The sequence below is a fragment of the Elephantulus edwardii genome, unplaced genomic scaffold, assembly GCF_000299155.1.
Source record: "Elephantulus edwardii isolate Elephantulus edwardi_28Jun2011 unplaced genomic scaffold, EleEdw1.0 scaffold00061, whole genome shotgun sequence".
Lineage (NCBI taxonomy): Eukaryota > Metazoa > Chordata > Mammalia > Macroscelidea > Macroscelididae > Elephantulus > Elephantulus edwardii.
In genome coordinates, this window is record NW_006399811.1 from 13663073 (window position 1) to 13681096 (window position 18024).

The 18024-nt window shown below is 37.9% G+C and overlaps 1 protein-coding gene across 1 annotated transcript in view; it reads left to right on the plus strand.

Annotated features, from left to right (window-relative positions):
• RGSL1 (regulator of G-protein signaling like 1) overlaps window positions 1–18024 on the plus strand; it is a 183880-nt gene that overhangs the window by 157947 nt on the left and 7909 nt on the right. The window contains exon 16 of the mRNA XM_006887781.1: window positions 1977–2151. Coding sequence (XP_006887843.1) covers window positions 1977–2151 — 175 coding nt within the window. The remainder of the gene's footprint in view (window positions 1–1976; window positions 2152–18024) is intronic.

Here is an 18024-nt window from a genome sequence, read left to right on the forward strand (position 1 = left end):
AAAAAAAAAAACAAAAGAAAAACTTCTCCAATGAAGTCAAAAGGAACCCTACCGTCTACGAAAAAATACTTGGCAATGACATATATGATAAGGCACTCATATATAAAATTTATAGAATATTTCCAGTACCTCAATAGGAAAAATGCAAACAACCCAGTCATAACATGGGCACAATATAGGAAAAGATGCTTCACCAAAGGTGAAAGTCAGCTAGCCAACAAACATATGAAGAAATGTTCAAAATCTCTAACTATCAGAGAGGTGTAAATTAAAACAACAATGAGATTTTATCTCACTCCAGCAACAATAGTAAAGTTGAACAGGGCAACAAATAACAAATGCTGGTGAGGATGTGGAGAGAGTGTAACTCTCATTCACTACTGATGAGGATATAAAATGGTACAACTATAGAAGGCAGTCAGACACTTTCTCAAAAGTTGGAACTAGAAATATCGGTTGAGCAAGCTATGCAGGGACCTCTGGTAGCTTAGTGGGAAGGACTTGTGCAGCTAATGTAGAAAGATGGGCATTCTCCTTGCACATGACTACATCTGAACCCCCTCCAAATCGTCAAATATGGGTCAGTACCAACTCACTGGTACTCAACTACTTCAACAATCCCATTACTGGGAATAACCCCAAAGAAACTAGAGCCATGATGAAGACAGATGTATCCACACCTGTGTTTTTTTTCAGCATTATTCAGTGAAGAGATAGAAGCAGCCTAAGTGCCTGTCAACAAAACAAATGGATAGGAAAAACTGCAGTATATCCCCAGCACTGAAAAATAGTAAACATGTAAAAGACTACACAACATAGGTGAATCTAGAAGGCATTTTTCTGAGTGATATATCTCAGTCACAAAAGGACAACTACTGCATAGAACTATTGTTATCAAAATAGGATGGACATCTGGAAGGGGAGAGCAGGGAAGGAATAGGCAATAAACACTACACTAGACTAGTAAAAGGGAGAGGCTCTAAGAAGAGAATGAATAATTAGATATTAACAATCTGGAACAAGACATGCACTACAGAGTGAATTGGGGTGGGGAAGGGAAGAGAAAGGGTATCAATGAATGAATGAATGAATGAATGAATGAATGAATGAATGAAAATTATCCTTTCTGCAAACTCTTACTAAAATAATAATTAAAAAACAAACAAACAAACATCAAGAGCGTCACCCAGGAAGAAAGCAGAAAAACTGAAATCCAAACCAAGCACCATCAAGTTAAGTCCAACTCATAATGATTTGTAGAGTTTCAAAGGCTGTAAATCTTATCAGTCAGAGATTGCCCATCTTTCTCCTAAGAAATGGTTGGTGTCTTCAAACTGCCAAACTTCACATTGGCAGTCTGAGGTGTTATGTAATAGACCACCAGAGCTCCTTTAGGAAAGGAAAAATCCACTAAAAGGGAAGAAAGGAAAAAATAACCCAAAATTAATATCAAACCAGAGTCTGAAATTTGGTCTTGAATGTAGAGTAGCTTTTGTGTTCTTCTTTCAATTTCTTTAAAAAGCTTTACTCTTCATGGTTTATCTTTTTATCATGTTAATTCCCTAATTCACTCCTAAATCCTTTCCCCAATGAACCATGAATAAACATCAGCAGAACCACACACTCTACTTCAAAGGTCACATCTGTTTTAATGGAAATAGACTGCCATGTCTCAGTCCCACACTTTCCACAGACAGTCTGGAGAATAGCATAACTACAATGTATTTCTATAAGACAAGCACTAGGCAAACATTTTTCACTGCTAAAATGATTTATTTTTTCCATATGTATTATCATAGTATCTGAGCAGATGGACTTTCCTACAATCTTTTTACTAGTCCATGAAACTGAAGTAAACAAGTTAAACCAAATAGTAGGAATGACTACTTGGAAAAGATTCAAAAATTCTACCCACATTGAAGCTGTCTGGCTTGAGGACCACCTGAGGACTCAATTTCTTTCTCTTTCTCCCTCAGATTTCCCTTCCCCAGCAAATACATCGGGGCGCTCAGTCACGGTCCCTCCTAACGCTCGTAACGCTGAACAGGAGAATGGAGAACCAGTACTTATGAAACGCCGGATACTTGGACACAAGATCATCATTGTCAATTTTGTGGTTAATGATATATATTTCTTTTCTGAAATGGAAAGGTAAATTTACCACTTCTTCATGGTTTTCTACCCAAAGTGTCTTCCAGCAAAGACTTTCTTTTCCAGGAGGCATGTGATTTCAGGTCAGCCAAACACAAATTCCCATAAGAAAATCTTGTGAATATTGTCACTCTTTCAATCTCTACCAATCCTTCATTTTGCTCCTAAAGACTCTTCAGTGTTTTAGAATTCCCAATTGTAAAATGCACTTACTTACTCCCAGGAAGTGGATCCCCTCCCTTTCTATTTGGACAGGTTGCTAGGAGTAGCTATTCTTTGGAGAATGACATGATACTGGGAAGGAAGGAGTGTCAGGCAGGAGAGGGAGACACTCTACCAGGTGGATTGACACGGTGACAGCTGCAATGGGCTTTTGTGTGTCAGTATGTGTGAGGATGCTGCAAGATAGAACAGGGTTCAGATTTTTTTTGTTCACAGGGTCCCTATGAGTCATACTCGGCTTGAAGGCACGTAACAACAGCATTTATAAACATGCCATTTATGCAGCACCATTGTATCAATAGTTTTCCCATTAAAGCTGAAAGGTAGAATAATAAAAATTGCATGTGGTGTGCATGTATGTACGCATATATAAGCATACAGATTCTATGTATGTATGCGTGTGTGAGCACATAGATTATAGAGAGCATACAGAGAGATTAAACAGAAATTTAAGATTAATCCATGTGAATTTATTCATTTGTCTAACTTTTGATGGAAAACTGAAGTCATTTTTCTAATTGTGAACATATTTTTATCTTATGGAGTGGGTGGTGGGTTGGAACTGCCAATATTTTGGTTAGAAGCTAATTACTTAACGACTGAGTCACAAGGCTTCTAAATTGAAATTTTCAAGGATTTCCTTTTATTTGGATCCATAATCAACACCCATGGAAACACATTTATGCTATGCAACACATCTTTTGACTTCTTGACTGCTATATCTGTGGGTGTTGATTATAAAGAGGGAACCAAAAGTTTTCTAAAAAAAAGACAAATACAAAATCAAACAGTAATAGAAGATATGAAAGGAGAGGTATATGACACAAAACAAGTAGCAAATGAGCAGATGGAACTCCTTCCTGAACAATAACTACATTAAATAGAAATAAACTAAGCTCTCCAGTCTAAAGGCATTAAAAAATTGCTGAATGATTAATGAAAATATGATTCAACAATATACTGTCTGCAAAGGATTCACTTTAAATTCTTGTGCATGACTAGATTAAATGTGAAAGAATGGAAAAAATATTAAGGTCACCCAAAAGAAAGGTGGTATGGCCATTCTCAAAGTAAACAAAACAGACGTTAAGTTAAAAACTATTACAAGAAATAAAGAAAGAGGTGATTTCTCAGTGCCACCATGGAAAAATTCCCAAGAATGGAATGGGTCTTTTTGGACCTGAGTTCTTGCACAAGGAAGATCTTTGACACCATGCAAAGCCAAGACATATGAAGATATTCCAGAAAATCCAGGCCTACAAATAAGGAAGAAAATAAGGACTTTCCTCCTGGAAAGAACACTCAAGCCTTTCCTTAGAGCTAGAACCTTGAATTTAGACTTCTAGCCTTCTAAACTGCTGTGCATCAGAGAACTGAACAATGACTAAGGGTGACAGAAGAAGAATCAATGTCTTTGAGTTGTGATGGTGGAGAAGAGACTTTAACATTCCATGGACCACCAAGAGAATAAACATGTCTGTCTTGTAAAGGGTGAAACCAAGTGTCCAAGGAGACACTTGGAGGCTAGGATTTTGAAACTCCATCTCACATGCTTTGGGCATGTGGCCAGGAGGGACTGGTCCTTGGAGAAGACATAATTCTGAGGAGGGTGGAGGGATACTCTGGATGAGATTGATCAACACACTAACGGGAATAATGAGGGTAAGTTTGACTTACAGTCAGTGAGACTGACTCAGGACAGGGTAGGCTTCAGAGCTGTTGTACTCTACGGTCTCTGTGAGTTGCAGGCACCTTAAAGGCACATAACAACAGCAACTAAAGTAAAAAATTATGCAATTGAGTTGTTATATCAGTTTCTGCAGTTCTAAATTATGTAACTACGCTGTGTTAATAAGTGATTATTAGAATGAAGAAAAAAAGAGAAAGATGGAAACCAAGAAAGAGGATTGTGGGTGAAAAGCAATATATTGATGTTTTAAAAGCTGGAGACTATATGATAGAATATTTTACTATTAGTGATTTATTCAACGCAAATAACCTTAATATAGAAATAGCTATACATGTGGATTTTGCAAGAGGGAATATATAGGAATAAAATCAATAATATGAATGATATTATTTATTGCACTTGAAATTAATAAGGTGAGACAAAATGGGCTTGCGTTCATGGTTAAAAAGACCATTTCTAGATCCATCTTGAAATATAATGTTGAGAATGAAAGAATAACATTCATATGCATATAAGGAAGACCTGTACTGTCAATTAGATGTATGCACCAACAAACAGAGCCAAAAAGTAGGAAATAGACGACTTCTACCAATTGTTATAATCAGAAATCGATCAAACAAGCAAGCAAGATACATTAGTAAAAATGAGTGACTGGAATGCAAAAGTTAGGAACAGAGAAGAAGGATCGGTAGTTGGGAAACACGGACTTGGTGACAGAAATGAAGCTGGAGACAGAATGATAGAATTCTATACATTCAATTATTTATTCATTACAAATACCTTTTATACATTAAGGTTGCATGGTGGAATGTACTTGGGGCAGTGGGAGGGGTGCAGGGGGATTGTGTACCAGGGAGGGAGTCTTTCTTTTACTTTTGAAAGAGAGGAGCGAACTGGGGGGCGGGTGGAGAGGGCAGGGTGGGTAGATAAGTGCAGCAATGAATGAATGGAAATCCAAATTCTCTGTAAATGTTCATTAAAATTATTAAAAAAAAAGAAGACAGAGATTCTCACCACTGGGCCAACTGGCAGCATCAGGATGGATGGTGAAGAGATTGAGATTGTTTACAGCTTCAGTTTGCTTGACTCCACAGTCAACACTCTTGGCACCAGCAGCCAGGAAATTAGGAGATGTATTGCCATGGGAAAGTCTGCTGTTAAGGGACCTCTCCAAAGTACTGAAGGGATTCTAACATATACAATAGAATATTTTGGGGGCCAGTTGTAAAAGCTACTTAGACTTTGAGACTTAGCAGCTGGACTTGAACTCTCAGGTGACATTTAGATAATTTGGCAATAGATAGTTCATTAAGTTAATACCCAACATCCTTATATTGTGAGTAGTGTCTACTGTCTTAAAATCTTGCAAGCATCCACTTAAGAAGCAACAACTGGTGTCTTTCCATATGGAAAAGAGGAAAAGAGAAGATAAATTAAAAAGAAAAAAAAACAAATACCTTTTATAAGAAGCAAAAAAGGTGACTATATGGATGGATCTCAACTGATGGCATACACAGGAATCAGATTGATTATATTTGTAAGAAACTAAAAATCAGCTGTGAAAACTAGGCCAGGTGCTGTCTGTGGAACAGACCATCAACTACTCTCATGCAAGTTCAAACTGAAGCTAAAGAAAAATCCAATCAAAAAAAAAGGAACCAAAACCTGACCTTGACTCTATCTCTCCTGAATTTAAAGACTAGCTCAGAAGCATTGAACACTGAGTAAAGACCAGATGAGCAGTAGAAAGATCTCAAGAATATCATCCGTGAAGAATGCAAAAAACTTGTTACAAAGATGGAAGAAGATGAAATGACCTAGGTGGATGTCAGAAGAGACTATGAACAAATTCATGCCTCGAGTTTCAGTACATAAGGATGCTGTGGGCGGAAAGTTAAATGACCCAGGAAGCATCAAAAGAAGATGAAAGGAGTTCATGGAGTCATTATACCAAAAATAATTGTCTAACACAGAAGAATTTCATGAAATGACGTATGATCAAAAGCCTATGGTGATGAAGAAGGAAGTGTAAGCTGCTCTGAAAGAATTGTCAAAAAACAAAGCCCCAGGAATTGGCAATATACCAACTGACGTATTTTAATAAACAGATGCTTCCCTGGACACACTCCCAGGTTGTGCCAAGAAATCTGAAGGACAACTACCTGATCAACTGACTTGAAGAGATCCATATTAATTACCATTCCAAAAAAAAAAAAGGTTATCTGACAGAGTGTGGAAACTATTGAACAATATCATTAATATCACAGGCAAGCAAGATCCTGCTAAAAAGCATCCAAAACCACCTGGAATGGTACAGCAGTAGAGAACTGCCAGATGTGCAGGCTGAGTTTAGAAGAGGCCATAGTAGTGGATACATCATAACCAATGTTAGATAGATCTTAGTTGAAAGAAAGCAGAGTATTAGAGGAATGTCTGTGTATCATTGACTGTGCTGTGGATCACAATAAACTGTAGCTGACTTTGAGAAAAATGGGAATCCCCAAACACTTGATTGTACTCATGCAAAACCTCTACGTGGACCAGGAAGCAGTCCTCAGAACAGAGCAGGGAAGCACTACATGTTTCAGGACCAGGAAAGGTATATGCCATGGATGCATCCTTTCTCTATACCTTTTCAATATGTATGTGGGGCAGATCATCCAGGAGTCTGGGCTCTATGAAGAGGAATGTGGCATCAGGATTGGAGGAACACTCAACAGTCTGCATTAATGCAGATAACACAAACTTGTTTGCCAAAACTGAGAAGGAACTGAGGCATTTTCTGCCGAAGGTCAAGGACTGCAGCCTTCTATATGGATTGAAACTCAGCATCAAGACACCAAAATTCTCACCGCTGGACCAATTGGCAGTAGCATGATAGATGGTGAAGAGACTGAGATTGTTAACAGCTTCAGCTTGCTTAGCTCCACAATCAACAGTCTTAGTATAGCAGTCAAAAAGAAGTCAAAAGACGAATTGCACTGGGAAAGTCTGCTGTCAAGGATCTTTCTAAAGTACCAAAGAGCAATGATGTCAATCTAGAAACTAAGGTGCACCTGATCCAGGCCGTGGGCTTTGGAATTACTTGCTATGCATCAGAGAACTGATCTACGACTAAGGATGACAGAAGATGAATCTATACCTTTGAGTTGTAGTGCCAGAGAAGAGTGTTGAATATATTATGGACAGTTAGAGAACAGACAGTTCTGTCCAGGAGACAATGAAAACAGGCTGCTCCTTAGATTTAGAAGCTCCATCGCACATATTTTAGGCATGTTGCCAGGAAGGACCAGTCCTTGGAGAAGGACATCATACTTGGAAGGGTGGAGCAAGACAGAAAGACTTTGGATAAGATAGATTGACTGGATGGCTGGAGGTAGGTGTGTTGGAGGCAATGAAATAGGCTCAATAGAACAGGGTTCAGAGCTGTTGTACAGAGGGTCACTGTGAGTTACAGGCCTATTTATACCATAGGCTAGGCCTTCAGTCTTTCTCCATTGAAAATGATGTTGGCTCTTGATTTTGGCTATATACTTTTAACTAAATTGAGGAAATTCCCCTTTATTCTTATTTTGCTGAGTATTTTAATTAGGAAAGGGTGTTGGAATTTGTCAAAGGTCTTTTCTGCATCATTTGAAAGGATTATATAGTTCTTATTCTATACTAAGTTAATGTGATTAATTATGTTGATTATTTTTCTTACATAGAACCATGTAGTGTCTCCTTGCTCTGTTCTGTCGACTGCCTGTTGGTCCAAGTATAGGTTTTGCATTAGCACAATCAAATGTTCTGGGATTCCCATTCTTCTCAGAGTCAGCCACAGCTTGTTATGATCCACACAATCAAAAGCCTTTGCATAGTCAATGAAGCACAGATAGACATTCTTTGGTATTCTTTGCTTTCTGCCAAGATCCATCTAACATTAGCTATAATATCCCTAGCACCACGACCTCTTCTAAATCTAGCCTGCACATCTGGCCGTTCTCTGTTGATATATTGCTCCAAATGTTTTTGAATACTTATCAGCAGAATCTTGCTTGCATATGATATTAATGATATTGTTCGATAATTTCCTCACTCTGTTGGGTCACCTTTCTTTGGAATGGAAACAAATATCGATCTTTTCCAGTCAGTGGGCCAGCTGGCTGTTCTCCAGATTTCTTGGCACAACTTAGTGAGCACATCCAGGCCAGTGTCTGTTTGTTGAAATATGTCAATTGGTATGCCGTCAACTCCTGGAGCCTTGTTTTTTGCCAGTTCCTTCAGAGCAATTTGAACTTCCTCCTTCATTACCATAGGCTCTTGCTCATTTGTCATTTCATGAAATTCTTCTGTGTCATCCAATTCTTTCGATGCAGTGACTCTGTATTCTTTCCATCTTCCCTTGATACTTCCTGGATCATTTAACATTCTATCCAAAGTATCCTTAAGTATTGCCACCCATGGCTTGAATTTGTTTTTCAGCTTCTTCAGATTAAGAAATGCTGAGCGAGTCCGGCCCTTTTGATTTTCTGACTCCAGCTCTCTGCACATTTCATCCAAGACGCTGGGCTGTACGAAGAGGAATGTGGTATCAGGATTGGTGGAAGAATCATCAAGAACCTGAATTATGCAGATGACACAACCCTGCTCACTGAAACTGAGGAGGACCTGAAGTGCTTGCTACAGAAGGTCAAGGACTGCAGCCTTCTATGTGGATTGAAGCTCAACATCAAGAAAACAAAAATTCTCACCACTGGGCCAATTGCCAGCATCAGTATAGATGGTGAAGAGATTGAGATAGTTAACAGTTTTAGTTTACTTGGTTCCACAGTCAGCACTCTTGGTAACAGCATCCAGAAAATCAAGAGAAGTATTGCATTGGGAAAGTCAGCTGTGAGGGACCTCTCAAGAGTACTGAAGTTCAATGACATCAGGCTAGAGACTAAGGTGCGCCTGATCCAGGCTATAGTCTTTGCAAGTACGTGCTATGCATCAGAGAGTTGGACAGTGAATAGGGTTGATAGAAAGAGAATTGATGCCTTTGAGCTGTGGTGCTGGAGAAGAGTGTTGAATATACCATGGACTGCTAGGAGAACAAACAGGTTTGTCCTGGAGAAGGTGAAGCCGAATGCTCCTTGGAGTCAAGGATTCTGAATCTTCGTCTGACATACTTTGGGCATGTTGCAAGGAGGGACTGGTCCTTGGAGAGGGACATCATGTTTGGCAGAGTGGAGGGACGGCAAAGGAGAGGAAGACCTTCAATGAGATGGATAGATTCTGTGACTGGAGCGGTGGGAATAAGTGCGTTTGAGATGGCTAGGTTGGCACAGGATAGAACAGCATTTAGAGCTCTTATACATAGGGTCGCTATGAGTCGCAAGTGACTCAATGGCACATAACAACAACAACTATTTTTCTTACGTTGAGCTATCCTTATATTCTTGTTATGAATCTCACTTGGTCATGATGAAATATTTTTTAATAAACTGTTATATTCTATTGGCCATTGGCCATGATTTTGTTAAGGATTTTTGCATGAGAGGTATTGATCATTAGTTTTGCTTTTTGATAATGTGTTTGCTTAGTTTGGGTATTACGATTATGCTTGCCTCATTGCATGAATCTGATATTGTTCCTTCTTTTTTATATTTTTAAAAAGTTGGAATAGAATTGGTGATAGTTCATCTCTGAATGTTTGCTAAAATTCAGCTGTGAAGCCCTCTGGGTCAGGACTTTTTGGGAGGGGGATCTTTTTATGAGCTGCCCAATTTCTTCTTTTGTCCATCCTTGTATCTTTGCAAGCATTCTGGCTGCACTCCTTACAAGAAAAGTTTTTCTAGCATTCCATTCAATATTCTTAACCAATTTATAATTGAGGAGTCTCTTATCTGGACTTCTTTCTTCATTATCCAAGAAAATTGAAAGTACTATAGCTGGGCAAACTGTAGCTTATTCATCAAGATTAAATCATTGCCTGCTAACACTTAAGAAATATTTTGCTTTAGATTTTTCCAATGAAAATATTATTTGATATCTTGAAACTGCTTCCATGGTGTTGATTGTACATCCAAGTACAATTACCAGTCCACTGAAGTCATGTCAATTGTAATTGTTGTTGTCCTCTTATTGGACTTCAAAGACTGTAAATAGTATCTTCAAAATACTTTTTATGTGTACTCTTTTCATATGTGTGTGTGTATTCATACTTTTAAAAATATTTCCCTTAATATTTTATTGGCTTGCTGCAATACTTTGGACATGTTGTAAGGAGAGACAGGTCCTTGGAGAAGGACATCATGCTTGGGAGGGTGGAGGGACAGTGCGGGAGGGGAAGGCCCTCTATGAGGTGGATTGATTCAGTGACTGGGATAATCGGGATGGGTGTATCAAAGACAGTTCAATTGGTACAGGACAGAGCAGAGTTTAGGGCTGTTGTACATAGGATCGCTATGAGTTGCAAGCAACTCGATGGCACATAACAACAACAACAACAATAATTTATGTACATTGTTTGCCATTCATATAAATTGTGTTTTGTATAACCTTTCAGCTTGCATTGTGTTTCATAAAATCATTCATATACATTGTATTTTGTTTTGTTTTTTCTCTTATTTTTTATTGGTTTGCTTACAAAGTGCATATACATTGTTTCACTCTATTCTTCATTCATATTGTGTTTCATACAATCATTCCCATGCATTATGTTTCATAAAATTAATCACCATTGAAACTTGCCCATCATTACCCTATTTTACACTTGAACTCTTCCCATTTCCTTCCTCTCTCCCTCTACCAGCCAAACTGTGCAACCCTGTCATTTTGCCCCTACTCAACCTCACCCCTCCACTTCCTCCCTCCCCTCCTCAGGTTCCCATACATGTTTTACTAGCTATCCTATTTTTATAATTATGGTCTTGTGAAGTATTTGTCCTTAAAAGGCTGAGTTAGCTCACTCACCATAATGCTCTCCAGTCTCTTCCAAGGTATGTAGGTTTTTTGGTGTTTTTTTTTTTAAATCCTTACTCCTGAGTGCTAACATGTACTCCATTGTGAGAATGTACCACATTTTCTCAATCCATTTAGTTGTAGTTGGACATTTGAGCTGTTTCCATTTTTTTGCGAGGGTGATTAATATTACAATGAACATTGGTATACATATATCCATTTGTATCTCAGTTTTAATTTCCTTGGGATATATTCCCAATAGTGGAATAGCTGAGTCATATGGAGTTTCTATGTTTAGCTTTTTGATGGAATGCCAAACTGTCTTCCAGAGAGGTTGTACCATTTTATAATTCCACCAACAGTATATGAATTTTCATCTCTCCACATCCTCTCCAACATTTATTATTTGCTGCCTTACTAAACTTTACCACTGCTACTGGAGAGAGATGGTATCTCATTGTGATTTTGATTTGCATTTCTCTAATTGCCAGAGATTTTTGAGCTTTTTTTTTATTTTTCAAGTGTCTGTTGACCATCTGAATGTCTTCCTCTTCCCATGTCTTTTGCCCATTTTGCAATTGGGTTATCAGTCTTTTTCTTCTGGAGGCCCAGGGATATTCTGTAAATTTTCGTCATGACACCTTTGTCTGTGATGGCTTTGCCAAATGTTTTGTTCCCAGTCAATAGGTTTTCTTTTCACCCTGTTGGAAAAAGGTTTTGATGAGCACAGAGGTTTAATCTTTAGAAATTCCCATTTATCAATTTTATCCTTCCAGGATTGTGCAATTTTGGCTGTATTTGTCAGTCTCTTTATACCATAAACTAGGCCTTCTAGACTTGGTGCCAGTTTGTCTGTTAGGAACTTTAGTGTTTGGGGATTTACTCTCAGGTCTCAGATCCACCTTGAGTTGATTTTTGTGTACAGTGTGGCATGTGAATCCTGTTTTAGCTTTCTGCAGATAGCAGTCCATTTTTGCCAGCACCATTTGCTGAAGAGGTTGTCATTTCCCCATTTGATAGGTTTTATTTCCTTGTCAAATATCAGTTGACCAGAGATAGCTGGGTCTATTTCTGGGTTCTCAATTCTGTTTCACTGATCTATGTGACTGTCATTGTACCAGTACCATGCTATTTTGGTTACTACCTCTATGTAGTAGTTTCAAGGTCAAGGAGTGTTGTGCCTCTCATTTCATTTTTTTTTTTTAAGAAGTGCTTTGCTTATTCAGGGTCTCTTTCCTCTACAAATTAATTTGCCAATTTCCCTTTTGAGCTCCATGAAAAATGAATTTGGTAACTGTATTGGTATTGTGTTGAACATGTAGGTGTTGGGTTTTGTCAAATGCCTTTTTTACATCCATTGCTAACATCCTATGGTTGTTGTTTGCTTTGTTAATGTGCTGAATTATGTTTTTTCATTATTGATTATTTTTCATAATTTAATAGTCCTTGCATACTTGTTATGCATCACACTTGGCCGTGATGAATTGTTTTTTTTATATGCTTTTGGATTCTATTGGTTAGGATTTTGTTACGGATTATTGCATCTATGTTCATGAGATATATTAATCTTTAGTTTTCTTTCTTGGTAATATCTTTGCCTGGTTTTGGTGTTAGGATTATGCTTGCTTCATAGAATGTTCCTGCCTTTTCTATTTTTTGAAATAATTTAAGCAGAATTGGTGATAAATTTCATCAGAATGTTCAGACATGAAGCCATCTGTTCCAGTAGTGTCAATTTCCTCTTTTGTGATGGGTCTGTTCAAGTATTCTACATCTGTCCATGTCAATCTGGGTAGGACATGAGTTTCAATGATTTGTCTATTTCCTCTATGTTTTCAAATTTATCAGATATAGCTTTTCATAATATTCTGATATTACAGATTTAATTTCTTCTGGTTCTATTGTGATGTCAGCCCTGTCACTAATCAATCAACTTATTAGTATCTTCTTTTCTTCCTTTTGTTAAATTTGTCAGTGGCTTGTCAATATTATTGACCCTTTCAAAAAACCAGGCTTCTGGTTTTGTTGATGTTTCAATTGTTTTTCTGTTTGTATCTTGTTGCTTTCAATTCTTGTTCTTAAAATTTCCTTTCTTCTAGAGGCTGTTGGATTAGATTGTTGTTATTTATCTATTTGATCGTGTTGAGTGAGATCATTAATTTTGTTTCTTTCTTCGTTTTTTGTTTTGTTTTGTTTTTATGTTTGCCTGTTGCTGTGAACTTGTCCCTGAGGACTGCCTTAGCTGTACCGCAGAGGTTTTGGTATGTTATATTTTCATTATAATTTGTTTGGGGGAGCTTTTTATTGCATTCTTTATTTCTTCTGTAACTCAATCATGTTCTAGAAGGGTGTCATTTTGTCTTCCAAATGGGTGGGTTTTGTTTGTTTTGCTTTGCTTTTTAAATATTACACTGATTTACTTACAAAGTTTGAATACATTGTTTCTCACAAATGACCCTTCCCATTTCCTTCACCCTATACACTCATCAAATTATGCAACCCTATGATTAACACCCTATCTCCCCTATCCTCATCCCTCTATTTCTACCCTCACACCCCTCCTTGGATCGTCATACTCATTCTACAATAATGGTTTTATACAGTATTTGTCTTTGTGGGACTGAGTTTGTTCACTCAGCATAATGCCCTCCAGTTCTTCCTAAGTTATGTAGTAATTTACAAAATCATTGCTCCTGGATGTTGCATAGATTCCAAAAGGCATCATGGGATGAGAAAGTAAAATATTACAATGAAATGTCCAAGGACCTAGAGTTGGAAAATCAAAAGGGCCAAACTCACTCAGCATTTCTTAAGCTCAAGGAACTGAAGAACAAATTCAAACCTATAATCAAGGATGCTTTCGGCAGAATGTTAAATGATCCAGGAAGTATTAAAAGAAGATAGAAAGAATACACTGAGTCACTGTATCAAAAGGAATTGGCAGACACAGAAGAATTTAATGAAACAACATATGAGCAAGAATCTACGGTGATGAAGGAAGAAGTTCAAACTGCTTTGAAGGAAATAGCAAAAAATAAGGCCCCAGGAATAGATGGTATACCAATTGACATATTTCAGCTAACAGATGCTGCCCTGGACGTGCTCACCAACTTGTGCCAAGAAATCTGGAGAACAACCACACGGCCAACTGACTGGAAGAGATCTATATTTGTTCCCATTCCAAAGAAAGGTGACCCAACAGAGTGTGAAAACTATAGAACAATATCATTGATTTCACATGCAAACAAGATTCTACTGAAGATTATCCAAAAACAACTGGAACAGCACATCAGCAGAGAACTGCCACAAGTCCAGGCTGGGTTTAGAAGGGTCATGGTACTAGGGATATTGTACTGACGTCAGATAGATCTTAGCTGAAGGCAGGGAATATCAGAGGAATGTATATCTGTGTTTCATTAATTATGCAAAGGCATTTGACTTTGTGGATCATAACAAACTGTGGCTGACTCTGAGAAGAATGGGGATCCCAGAACATTTGATCATTCTAATGAGAAACCTATACTTGGACCAAGAAGCAGTCGTCAGAACAGAGCAGGGAAACACTGCATGGTTCAAAATTGGGAAGGGTGAACTCCAGGGATGTGTCCTATCTCAATACCTTTTCAACCTGTATAAGGAACAGATTATCCGAGAGGCTGGGCTCTATGAGGAGTGTGGCATCAGGATTGGTGGAAGATCTATTAACAATCTGTGTTATGCAGATGACACAACCCTGCTTTCTGAAACTGAGGTGGACCTGAAATGCTTGCTGCAGAGGGTCAAGGACTGCAGCCTTCAGTATGGTTTGAGGCTCAATGTCAAGAAGACAAAGATTCTCACCACTGGACCAATTGGCAGCATCAGGATGGATGGTGAAGAGATTGAGATTGTTAACAACTTCAGTCTGCTTGGCTCCACAGTCAACACTCTTGGCACCAGCAGCCAGGAAATAAAAAAAATGTATTGTGATGGGAAAGTCTGCTGTTAGGGACCTGTCCAGGGTACTGAAGAGCAATGGTGTCACTCTGGAGACTAAGGTGTGTCTAATACAGGCTATGGTCTTTGCAATCACTTGTTATGGATCAGAGAGTTAAACAATGACTAGGGAGAATAGAAGGAGAATTGATGCCTTTGAGCTGTGGTGCTGGGAGAAGAGTATTGAACGTACCATGAACTGCCTAGAAAGCAAACAGTTTGATCCTGTAGAGAGTTAAACCAGGCAGCTCTTTGGAGGCAAGGATTCTGGGGCTTCGTCTGACATACTTTGGACATGTTGCAAGGAGAAACAGGTCCTTGGAGAGGGACATCATGCTTGGGAGGGTGGAGGGACGGTGCAAGAGGGGAAGATCCTCTATGAGCTGGATTGATTCAGTGACTGAGGTAATCAGGGTGAGTGTGTCAGAGGCAGTGAGATTGGCACAGGATAGAGCAGGGTTTAGGACTGTTGTACATAGGGTCGCTATAACTCACAAGCTCCTCGACGGCACATAACAACAATAACAACAAGCACAACTTCTCAATCCATTAATTTGTGGTTGGACATCTGGCCTGTTTCCATGTTCTTGGTCAATAATGCTGCTTTGAACACTGGTGTACAAGTTTCCATTTGAGCCTCAGTTCTCATTTTCTTCGGGTATATTACAACCTGGGTCATATGGAATTTCTATGTTCAGATTTTTGAGGCAGCACCAAACTGCCTTCCAGAGTGGTTGTACCTTTGTACAATCCCACCAACAATGTATAAGAGTTCCTCTCTCACCACATCCTCTCCAACATTTATTACTTCTTGTCTTGTTAAACTTTGCCAGATGGGTGGTTTTATAAGCTCTATCCTCTTGTGGTTAATTTCTAGTTTTATGGCATTGTGGTCTGAGAAGACACATAGTATTATTTGAAAGTTTTTTAATTTGTTGAGGCTTTCTTTGTGCCCTAATATATGATTAATTCTGGAAAACATTCCATGTGCACTAGAAGAAAGTGAATAGAAGATGTTCATTGAAATGAAAAATAAACAACCTAAATTAAAAAAAAAAAAAAGAAAGTGAATTGAGTTTTAGTTGGGTGCAGTACTAGAAATACATCCACAAGGTCAAGTTGGCTGAATGTTTAGTTTAGATCTTCTGCATCTTTTTTAAGTTTCTTTCGGGTTGACCTATCCGTTGGTGACAGTTATTGTCGTGCTTCAGTTTCTTTCTTCAGTTCTGTTAACTGTTGTTTTATGAGTTCAGCAAGTTTATCATTTGGTGGGTAGATGATGACTAATGTTGTCCCTTTAATAATTATATATTGCACTTTCTTACCTTTTATGGTGGTTTTCATTCTAAAGTCTTTTTTATCAGAGATTAATATTGCCACTCCTGCTTTTTTGTGGATGTCATGTGCTTGGTATATTTATTCCAGCTTTTTATATTGAGTCTATCTTTCTCTTTGTTTCTTAGATGTGTCTCTTGTAGACAACATATTGATGGGCTACTTTTTAAAAAAATCCATTCAACTACTCTTTTCCTCTTTATTAATGCATTTAGTCCATTCATATTAAGTTTGATTATTGACAGGCCAGGTTTTATCATTACCATTTTGCTGTGTTTCTTTTTTTCCTTGTTTCTTGTCATTATGGTCCGTCTACTTTCCTTTGGTGTCACTGTGTGAAGGACTTCCCTTAAAAGTTCTTGTAGTTTTAGTCTTGTTTTCACAAATTCCTTAAGTTCCTTCCTTTCTGCAAAGTACTTTCTCCTTTATAGTTGATGGAGGGATTTGCTGAGCACAGGATTCTCAGTTGGCAATTGCTTTCTTTCAATTTTCTCTACATACCATGCCATTGTCTTCTTGCTCACGTTGTTTCTGCTGAAAAAATCAGAATTTAATCTAATTGCTTTTCCTTTGTAGGTTACTCTTTGTTTTTCTCTTGGAGAATTTGACCTTGATAAGTATTAGCGTTTTTCTTTTATGGGTCTTGTCTATTTGGTGTTCACTGAGCTTCTTAAATGTGGATTTCTTTGTTCTTCATAATACCTCAGAAGTTTTCTTCTATTACATTTTCCACATTTTTTTAAATTTCTTTCTTTGTCACTCTCATATTCTGGAATTCCAATCACACGTACACTATTCCTTTTGATGTCATCCCACATGATTCTAATGTTTCCTCATTTTCTCTATGTATCTTCTCTGATTTTTCTTCTACTATGTTTCCATGGAGGTTCTTGTCTTCCAGTTCACTGACTCTGCTCCATCTCTTCTGTTCTACTTTTTTGTCCTTCCAGCATGTTGAACACTTCTGCCATTTCAGTCTTAATATTCTAGATTGCATTTTCATGCATTTGTTATTTCCAATACTGTGTTGAATGTACCCTCTCTATCTTGTAATGATTTTCAATTTCTTGTACCTCTTTATCTATAGTTTCAACTCTTTCCTCCATCTTTTGCATTTTCTTGTATATTTGTGCAACTTTCTCTTCATCAGTATATTTCTTCTGGCTCCATGTCTCTGGAGTGTTTGCTTTCTTCATGGTTTCCATTGTTTCTTCCAACATTTGAACCTTCTCCATAGCTGTTCAAATAACTCTGTATCAATATATTTCTTCTGGTTTTCTACATCTGGATTATTCCCTTTATGTGTGGCTTCCATTATTTCTTCCATCATTTGAACTTTCATTCGTAGCTGTTTGATTGTCTCCATATCAATATATATCATCTGCCTTCTTGACTCTGGGTTACTCATGGAGTCTGCAATATTTTCTGCTTTTTTAAAAAAAGGCTTAATTTGGTTTTTCACAGTGTTTGAAGCTAGCTGCTACTTTCTTGACATTATGTGAAGTTTTTCTTGATAAGTGTTAGGCCATTTCTATTATATCTGCATAAGTTGTCAGTGATTCTTGTCTTTATGAGGTTATTGATTAGTTTTCAAGTTAAAATGTTCAGTCTATATGGTGAGCCACTCACTCTTGTCCTGTTTGGCCCTGCCCAATTGGAAGGACCTATTCCCAGGGAAGCCTCAGTTCCACCTCTCTATATACACTGAATTTTATAAAATTAAT